This window comes from Hyperolius riggenbachi, chromosome 8 (genome assembly GCF_040937935.1).
Source record: "Hyperolius riggenbachi isolate aHypRig1 chromosome 8, aHypRig1.pri, whole genome shotgun sequence".
NCBI lineage: Eukaryota > Metazoa > Chordata > Amphibia > Anura > Hyperoliidae > Hyperolius > Hyperolius riggenbachi.
In genome coordinates, this window is record NC_090653.1 from 42,474,077 (window position 1) to 42,484,855 (window position 10,779).

General features: G+C 43.6%; 1 protein-coding gene across 7 annotated transcripts in view; it reads right to left on the bottom strand.

Annotated features, from left to right (window-relative positions):
* AGPAT1 (1-acylglycerol-3-phosphate O-acyltransferase 1) overlaps window positions 1-10,779 on the bottom strand; it is a 107,945-nt gene that overhangs the window by 41,802 nt on the left and 55,364 nt on the right. For all 7 annotated transcript variants that reach the window (XM_068250309.1, XM_068250308.1, XM_068250307.1 and 4 more), the window contains one exon: window positions 4,795-4,868. In XM_068250309.1, the coding sequence (XP_068106410.1) occupies window positions 4,795-4,846 (52 nt within the window). In that variant the 5' untranslated portion in view covers window positions 4,847-4,868. The remainder of the gene's footprint in view (window positions 1-4,794; window positions 4,869-10,779) is intronic.

Consider the following 10,779-nt stretch of genomic DNA (forward strand, 5'->3'; position numbering starts at 1 on the left):
ACGGGGTGAAAAAAAATAAGCTGTTAGCGGTGATCCCGAGCTCAGGTCGGGGTAGGCAGTGCATCGCTTTACCTATCAGTTGTGGAGTCCCACGCGCGATTGCGCTGTGCAGCGGGACTCCAGACTCTCTCCCCGGCAGTGTGCGGTCTTTCCCTGCCCGCCGGGATCCCCATGTCCCCGCTATTCTTCCGGGGACCTGGCGGCCAATCGGAGCAGCGGAGAGGCGCTAATATTTAAAACTAACTTCTCTATATTAGAGAAATATAGAGAAGTTCGTTTATATGTATATTAGCGCCATCTTGTGGTCAAAATGATAACTGCAGCGCTGGAGCCCAGGAAGGTAAATTTTTTATTCTGCTGCAGATCTCCCTGCCAGAATGATTTTTTTCAGGTTTTAGGGTCTGAATGAGTGGAAAAAAATTGCACCTCTTTTAGACCCTAAAATCTGGAAAGAATCAGACCGGCAAGGAGGTTAAAGGCTGTTTTGCTGTTGTGTATCTTTTAGAGCAGAGAGGACGTTCGGAGTTCAGGTCCAATTTAAAGGCAATATTAACCACTTCACCCCAAGGCGGTTTTTACCCTAACGGACAAAAGCGATTTTCACCTTTCAGTGCTCATCCCTTTCATTTGCCAATAGCTTAATCACTACTAATCACAATGAAATGCTCTATATCTTGTTTTGTTTTTATTTTATTTTACATTTTTATTAAAGATCCAGAAATAAGTTTAACAATGTGTCCAAAGTACACAGTGAGACAATCATAACCAAAAGGTAAAAACGATCCTCAATATCTTGTTTTTTTTAACCACCGATTAGGCTTTTTGGGGTTGATCTTTGTTTTCAGTACGGTAATTACTTTATTTCAAAGGGAAAAACAAGGAAAAAATGAACAAATACACTATTTTTCCAATTTCATCCCCTATAGTTTTAATATAAACACTGCTACTGTACATAAAACCCACACATTTTATCTGCCCATTTGTCCTGGTTATTACAAGGTTTTAGTTATGTCCCTAGTACAAAGTATGGTGACATATCTTATTTGGAAATAAAGGTGTATTTTTTCTATGGTGTTTTTTTTCCACTAATCTCACATGCATGCGCGCGGGAAGGCACAATGGCAGCAGCGCTGTTAGACTTATAAAACGTCCTGGAGCCGTTAAGAGGCTCTAGCAGGACGTTTCTCTCAGTCTGCTTGTCATTAAGTGGTTAATTGAGGAAGTATGCCATATATCCATTGCATCCGTCCAGATAAATCTACCCCAAAGTACACCGAGGACTTTACTCCTTAATACAGAACTGACTCTGCAGATAACAGCATCAAACTCTTCTCTCAGGCATTCCTGTATCACAAAGTATAATATAATGTAATTACAAATGTACTCACACTGCGGAAAGGAGACAGTTTCGTACACACAGTGAGCATTGCAGCCACGCCTGGCCCTTATCACTCTGCTAACACACTGATATCTGTCAGTTTACCTGAGCTCCAGGGCACTGTGACTTGTCCCCCTCCCTGGCCTGAGCACATTCTGACAGCAGGAGGTTTCATTACTTGACTAATGACTTGCTACAGTACTGCAGTCACACACCGCCAGCCCCTTCCCCGCGTGCCATCGCACCCCTCCCTGACCTCTGCCACCGAGGGACCTGTCTCAATCCCTCTATTGTGCTGCTGTGTCAGGCCTTTGTGTGACGCGGCTTCGACTGGCGCTGAGACCGTGAGAGCGCGTCCAGGTCACATGCCGGCTTCTCTGTCACAATTAATATCAGAGCAGAATTAACGACCGTTAATATACATGCTCACTTCCCATCAGCTTTTAGATTTGTGGAAGTGGTAAGAAGCCCAGTCTAAACATGTTTTTCTTATATGCATTCAACGGAACGTCATTTAAACTTAATTATCCTTAAAAAGTAGCAAATTAAAAAGGAAAATAATTGCTGCACCAATTCTCAGATCTTCATCTCCCCCTCGGTGACCTACTAACTTTCAGTTAGTCTGAAACATGCCCCCTGAAGTCACATGATAGGGGGAGTGTGATTGTTCTGTCAGCTGAAGCCAAATCTACCTGCTCATGGCTGTTAATCACTGTTAGAGAGGTGTGGCTTAAAGTGGGCGCAAGCTCTTGTAAAGAACAGACTGAAAAGTGTTCATTCCACATAGAAATTCTGTAGAAATCAGCTGCACTGAGCTGTGTTTGTTTATCTGGATACAGTTGAAACAAGTGTGCAATCAGTAGGCATGACTAACATGCCTCCTATACAGGAAAAGACAGATTCTTTAACCCTTCCTTTGCTCCCTGAGAGTTCATCCAGTACAAATTGTAACAAATTGTTTTTATACTGTAAAAATACTATAAGGGAGCCTGAGCTATTAATATAGAAATAATGTATTAGACCAACATATCAAAATATCTTAAAACTGAATGACACCAGTGATGTCATTGGTGTTGTTCAATTTTGAGACATTTTGATATGTTGATCTAATAAATGATTTGTATATTCATAGCTCAGGCTCCCTTATAGTATTTTTCCATTTTGGCATCTCTTTAGGGTGAGATGGGCATTTATGTGTTTATAGAGGTTGATATCCCCTGTATCTTCTCTTTTTCCATGTTTTCGTACTGTGCCTAATCTTTTAGAGCAGAGAGGAAGTTCTGAGCTCAGATCCACTTTAAGACTGGCCTGTAAAATGTCTATGCCTTTCAAAACATTGGCTCAACTGAGGCCTCAATCAGAGTTCTTTAAAGCCCAACCTTAGGGAAAGGTTGTTTATTTCAGTTATGATAACTTACGGTATTCTGGACTTTTATACTGCTCTCTGTATCTTCATTCACAAGACTTTCCCTGAATTCTTATCCCTGGGACCTGATACATTTCTTATATAATAAACCACTTTTCCCGGTCGCTTGGAATTTACTATAGAGATTATACCAGGGCTGTGGAGTCGGTACAAAAATCTTCCGATTCCAACTCCGACTCCTCAGTTTATGAAACCACGACTCCGACTCCAACTCCGGGTACCCAAAATTGTCCCAACTCCGACTCCTTAGTCTAATACTTAACAGGGCTGTGGATTTTGTACAAAAATCATCCGACTCCGACTCCTCAGTTTATGAAATCAACGACTACGATTCCAACTCCGACTCCGGGTGCCCAAAATTGCCCCGACTCCTCGACTCCGACTCCACAGCCCTGGATTATACTGTACTCTGTACTGCGCTGCGGAAGATGTCGGCGCTATATACAGTAAATTCTAAATAATAATAAACTTGAAACTTTTTGGTATAAAAAAAGCTTTATAAATGGTTTCTATAGATTCTTTTTCAATGTATAGTTCTATTTTATAGCACCAAGCAAGCATAATCAGGTAAGGGGGCATAAAACAATGGCCACCTGATGCAGTTATTTGGGGGTGGATGAAAGGCACTTAATACTGCTATACTGGAAGGGGGGGGGGGTCAGGGGGGCTCCATGTTCAATTTTGCTCAGGGCGTCCAGTAGATTGCAGCTACGTGACCATTACTACACTAATTTTTTTGGCAATCAACGCTATGGCCTGATTTGATCCATGCGAGAGTTGCAAAACTTGTTCTCCAACCTTAAAGTGTACCCAAGGTGACAAGTGACATGATGAGATAAACATGTGTATGTACAGTACAAATCATTAATAACCAGGCTGTTTTACTTGTTTTATTCTGCTGCCTGAAAGGGTTAATTTCTAGGCATAGAGGGTGTGGTACCAACGGAGTCTGAGGACCTTCCAAAGGAGACAAAAAAGTGAGACTAGACACCAGGAGCCCCTGATGGTGTAGCACGTTGAGGGTATGGGACGCTCAACAACAGTATGTGCAGTATACTCACAAGAATAGGTTGCAAGACCAGGAACCGCAGTGTAACGGCTGGTGAGGAAAGCCCCTCCTCACTCGGGTTCTTTGGTCTTCGTCAATGTAGGTCACTCTCCAGGAAAAGAAAAAGGGGTGTAAGGGATCCAAGGAACCATCCTACACGGTAACACACCGAGCAGAGGGGGCTGGTGTGGGATATTACTGGGAGGGAGGAGGCGCCCCAAGATGTGATGTGTGGAAGGGATAATGCAAGCTGGATAAAACATACATAAATAGGCTTACCTCTAAAAGAAGGGGGTAGCCCAAAAAAAGTAATAACATTTTTAATAGAAACCAGACACTTGAATGATAACGCGTTTCGCAGGTCAAAGTCCGCTTCCGCAGATCAAATAACAAAAGTGTCTCAATACTAGCGATTTGCAAGCAGGGAGCGCCTGTATGACTCATGACTCTCTAGGCATGGAAGTGACAGCTTCTGTCTTGTCGGGAATATAGTAAACATCACTGATAAGCAGATTACAGCCATAAACATTTTCCTGGCAGAATACAACTTCTGAGGGCAGGGAGAGATAAAATAAATGAACTATTTGCCTTTTTCTAACTCTGGGACACGTAATAGGCTGCCACTGATTAGAGACTATAAAGCATTCAACCTACTTTGTAAATGTTTAAATATAAAAGAAATCCCTGGGATACTTAAAGTCATTTTTAGGAGTTGGAGGATGAATATAATTGTTTCTCTCATCAGTTCATTTTCACCTCGGGGTCACTTGTATAAAGCAATCCCGGTGCTTGTGCAGCCCTGACACGAGTGTTCCTCTATCTGCGAGAGCTATTCTGGCCCCGGCTTCCTCATCCTGGAAAGCGTGCAGACGGTAATATTGGTTTGGGAATTGGCAGATCAATTTGCCCTTCTCTTGCTTCAGCAGAATGTGAATGACTCACCTGTCACAGCGCTAGCCAATGGAGAAGCTGCTTTGACGACATTTGAGGTCATCACACGAAGCTCACTGGGAAACCTGCCGAGATAAGAAGGACCCGATTATGGGAGGCTTTCAAATACGACCGGGAGCATCATAACATAAAGTCATTTACATGCATTAAACAGGAACTTGGATTAAACTTCATTCCAGTCAGTAGCTGATACTCCCTTTCCCACCAGAAATCTTTACCTTTTCTCAAATAGATGATCAGAGGGTCTGTATGGCTGATATTGTGGTGAAACCCCTCCCACAGTGTGATGTCATGACCATGGTTCTGACAGTTAGCTGTCTGTGAACCTCATTGCATTGTGGGAAATAATGGCTTTTTCCAACTGCCAAGCAAGCAGTATCTCACTGTGCATAGAACTCTTAGTAACAAACATTTCGCACAGATCACCTGGCAGAGCTAATGATGTCACCACCGGGGATACATTTCACAATGTAAATCAAGTGAAGAAAAGATTTTACAATGGGAAAACACTGACTAAATAATTTATTAATTAATATTGTAAAAAATAAGCAATGTTATGCATTATATTATTTCACTAGAGTTCCTATTTAAGGTCTATCAGTTCTGCTCTATATACTCCCAACAGCCTCTCTGAGCAGAACCCTGACAGGGAGTAACACAGATTACTGCAATATAGCCAGATCTGTCCCACCAGGGCTGACAACTCCTGACAACCAAGCTCACAATTGCCAGGGTGCTACCTGAAGACAGAAGGGCAGAGGAGCACTGGCACCTGGCCTGATACAGGTGGGGACCCCAAACGCTAGGGGCTGTCCTGCTGATCCTCTGCCTCTTATACTTTTAGTCTTAGACACTGAAGCATACAGATCAGGTGCTCTGACTGAAGTCTGACTGGGTTTGCTGCATGCTTTTTTCAGGCGTGTGATTCAGACATTACTGATCCCGGAAAGATCAGCAGGACTGCCAGGAAACTGGTATTGTGTAAAACACACCAGAACTGAGAGAGGGACAGGGAGGCCGACATATTTATTTTCTTTTAAACAATGCAGATCGCCTGCCTGTTCTGCCTGATCCTCTGCCTCTAATACATTTAGCCATAGACTCTGAACAAACATGCAGATCAGATGACTAAAGTCTCACTGGATTAGCCACATGCTTGTTTCATGTGATTCAAACACGATTGCAGCCTAATAGATCAGCAGGATGTACAGGCAACGGTATTGTTTCAAAGGAAATAAATAGGGCAGCCTCCATATCCCTCTCACCTCAGGTCCCCTTTATGGCCCCTTTTTCATTGCCTGCGTTTTGATCTGATTTTTAATAGGATGCAATTAGCCGATTCGCATAGTAATTTCTTTGCTCTTTTTCCAATTGGGCAATTCAATTTTCAATCAAATGCAAAAGTATTGCAAGCTACATTTTGGTTGAGTGAACGGTGCTATGTGATTCTCTTGCAAACTACAGATTAAAAATTAAAGGGAACCTGAAGCGAGTAAAATTATTTAAAATAAACACATGACGTAGCTGCAAATGAATATTACATACTTACCTCGCCATCAGTTGTTCTCAGAAGCTCAACATTTTCTTCTTACAGTGATCCCTTCCAGTTCTGACAGGATTTTGTCAGAACTGAAATATACCAGTTGCTGTCAGTTATATATCAGCAGCTGTCAGTTACAACGAATGTGCAAGGTAATGCCCATGTTTCCCAATGGCTCAAGTGAGTGATATTACAGTTTGCTGACCCAGTAGCTGTTATGGGGTAATGGGCATTTTTAAAATAGAGGACGGAGAATTCCATTGATCACAGTGGACAAATGGGATGCAGGAGAGGAGAACGAGATTAAGTAGTAGACTACACAGGAGGTAAGTATGACCTGTGTATGGTTATTTATACTTTTTATTTTCAGTTCAGGTTCTCTTTAAGTACCATATATACTTGCATATAAGCCAACCCGCGTATAAGCAGAGATACCCTCTTTTCCCTCAGAAACCAGGAAAAAGTGATTGGCTCGTGTCAAGCCCCCTCCCCAGTAGCCAAGATGTGCCCCCAGTACAAGTCAGCCCCCCTCCTCATAGCCAGATGTGCCCCAAGGATGATACAGCTGTGTCTCAAGAAGCCACTAGATGGCGTCATAGATATGAGACACAGCGATTGCCACACAGGAAGAATCCCTGATCATTGCACCTCCAATATGTTACTTGCACTCTCTGCTCCACAAGCCAGGGGACACGGGTAGTCTTGAGTAGCGCACTCTGCACACCATGTTGCAGGGGATGGGGGGGGGCAAGGACACAGCAGGGAGGCAGCTGGCAAGAGCAGGATCACTAGTGCACAATCCATACACTCCTCTGCCAGTAACAAAACCTGCTCCACCATCTGCTTTGCTCCACTGACTTGCATATAAGCCGAGTGGGTAACTTGTCAGCACATTTTTTGTGCTGTAAAATTAGGCTTATATGTGAGTATATACAGTAAGTATATGTGGCATCACATACATTAGCCTGGGCAGAAGTGAGAGGAGGATTGTGGAGAACACATAAGCTATATGGTTAGCTGCTTTCCTGCACCCTCTACATATTGGGGTCATGGGCGGCGCTATACTGGGGCACTGGCCCCTCCTGGGAATCACTGTGCCCCTCAGAGTGCCTCTCTCCCCAGTTAGGCAAAAAATATCTAAAGCTGGATGTACACACATTGATTTTGATCAATCAGATGGGCCCCACCAGTCAGCCATCGTCCCCCCCCCCCCCCCCCCCCAAAAAAAAAAGAAAAATTGAAGCTGGAACCACCACTGATTGGGGTGGGGAAAGACTTCTGACAGAGGTTCGGCAGAGAGTCACAATCTACCAGTCACATGGCCATGATTAATGGCTTGCTGATCCATGTGACCGTGAACTAAATCTGAGCAATACATGCACAGTGATTTGTTACCTTCAGTAACAGTTGCATGACAAAACTTGTTTGTTCCAGAGCTCCACCGCCGAGAGTGTTGGGAGGAAGTCCCCACTGCCAGGAGAAAGTCCCTCTCTTTAAGTTTCCAGACGTCTCTATTGTTCATGGGTATCTCCAATGACCAGCAAGGAACTTGAAGAGTTCACCTCAGGTTATTCTCAGTTCCTCTAATATCTACTGCAAGTTCTAAGAAACGTAAACCAAGAGTTGCCAGTGGTAACGTGACTGTTTATTATCACATGCTCAGATCACATGGCAAGAGTTGCCGCCTACATGCATGATGACATCATCATGGTGGGACAGCCAAGCTGTTTTGACACTTCTGCCCGACCCTCAGCAATAATCTGGGGGAGGAGGAGAGACTGTGAGGGCTGCGGACCAGGCACCTTTCACTCAGTGATGGGGAACTGAGCTACAGGGATGCACAGGCACTTCCACGGCAGCGGCAATACAGTATGTGGGGCGGAACTTAGTACAAAGGTCAATCTGGTTAGCAAACCTGCATATTTCAGCAGTGATGCATCGTGGGATACATCATATGCTCACTACAACCTGAATAATCGCAAATACCTTCTGTTTTAAAAAAAGGTAAACTTCTGTTTTTCAAGTCCTACCCCATAGAGCCAGTGTGTACGTTTGATTGTTAGACTGATAGCAGCAGTTTTGATTGATTCGCTCGGCGGATCCGTAAACTAACTGCCGTTCCAACGGCAGTTAGGTCCGTACGTGTGTACAAATGACTTGTTGTTTGAAAGTCTATTACGTTGACACTAATGCTGGGCATACACAGATCGATTCTGGCGCTCGATTCTGCGCCTGATCGTTTTGCCCGATTCTCTTATCTTCCGCTAGCTTTTCTTATCTTTTTTTCAATTCACTGCAATGACAAATCCAGTGGCAAAACGGTCGGTGATTGGACATGACGGAAATTATCTATCTAACCATCTAATCAGCTCAGAATCGAGCCGCGTATTCCCAGCATAATAGACATTCAAACAACAAGTCGTTTGATCAGTCTTGTGATCTGGTCCATAGTTTTATCCAGTCGACTGACCAGTCAAACGACATGCAAATTAGCTGTAATTAGCATTTCAAGCTTTTTGTCGTCTGCGTGTACAAGGAGTCTGAACGACTTTTTTGTTTGAATGACAAGTCATTCAAACGTCCGGGCATAAAATCAGACGTGTGTATGCACACGCCCCTGCCACGCCTCTAACCACACCCTCTCACCATGCATATCACAAAGAATTCAGAACCAAAAGATGTTGTTTTATCATTCAAACCTCACTGATCCTTTCTATCATCATTAGTTTTCCCTCATTTTAACATTTGAAAATAAGAAATATATCGATTTAATTGATGGGAATACATATTTGTGTCGGTTAAACACATTCTGCAGTAGAAAAATTATATATATTTACATAGATCTTTACATCAGTCCAGAAAAAGAGACACAGGAACGGGGTTCCCAAAGAGGGACTGTCACTCCAAAAGAGGTACGGTTGGGAGCTATGGGTAATCTCTATATATTTCTCACAGCACAACATCTATCGTCTCTGTGCCTGAGCTGTTGGTGTAATGTCAGAAAAGGGGGGGGCAATTAGATCTCTCCAACATTAAAGGGGAACTGAAGTAAGAGGTATACGGAGGCTGCCATATTTATTTCCTTTTAATCAATACCAGTTGCCTGGCAGCCCTGCTGGTCTATTTCTCTGCAGTAGTATCTGAATAACACCAGAAACAAGCATGCAGCTAGTCTTGTCAGATCTGACTTTAAAGTCTGAAACACTTGATCTGCTGCATGCTTGTTCAGGGGCTATGGCTAATAGTATTAGAGGCAGAGGATCAGCAGGGCTGCCAGGCAACTGGTATTGCTTAAAATGAAATAAACATGGCAGCCTCCATATACCTCTCTCTTCAGTTCCCCTTTAAATACAATACATACCATAGTATTTGTCCTAGCAAGGTCTGTCTCAAAATAACACCTCCTGACCTAAATACAATACTTCCCTCAATCCCCTCTGTGGCTCCTGCATCACCTGCCTCATTGAGGTAAGGTAAAGCCAGCACAGACTCACCCCCTCTGCTCACGGAGCAAGATGTGTAAACAAGGCATATGCTATCCTGGAAATCTAGATAAAGGAGAGGGAAGGGTTTTTCTTTCCTGTTCTTTCAGCAGCTATGCAGAGGAGTTCTGAACTAGCTAGCATTAGTCCTGCTGCTTGTTTTATGATAATCTGTTTAACAGGGCTTTAAAATCAACCCGAGCAATCAGAATTGCTAATTATTAATAATCACACAATCATAGGTTACCTTCAGAAAACAAAACTGGATATCAAAGCGATCAGTAGTTCCAGAAGACAGAGTAGCGCTGATTTAATATGAATCAAGCCTTGCTGGGCCCGCCTCTTCTATTTCCGAATCCTCCCTATTGGCTGTTTAATGTGATTGATGGCTGTATTGTCCAATGGGAAAGCTCAGGAGTTAGACTCTGGTGAGACATTTGTCTGTCGGGCTCAGTGTTGTCCCTTTCTTGTAGCTTCCAAACATTATTAATCTGTGCTAATCCTTGGGACCAGCGTGGGCTGGCGATGAAGCAATGTTATGCTGTGTGTCAGCTGACACATCTCCGGATTGCACAATCGCACTGCATACTCTGCGCCCCTATCATATGTCTTCTCCCATCTGCCCGCTTTTACTTTCTCCTACAGCTTAGCGTCTCCAGGCATCCAGCTAAATATACCATCTGACAGCCCGGTAATGAGAGAGCCCAGATGTTACTGTGTGAAGTGAGGCTCTGGCAGCCAAACACCCAGGTTTAAGATTCAGTCACATGACCAGACTCACCTGAGCTGAAGAAGTTAGCAGAGGTTTTTGTGGTAGGAGCTGTGACATCATGTTGTTCAAACCTCAGTGGGGTGGGGCACAGACTGAACTTTGTAAGAGGACTGCAGCCAACAGCAACGGGAGTCTGCGGGGCAGGAAGTGGCTGGTGTGCAGAGTCTTAGCTATGTACTTTT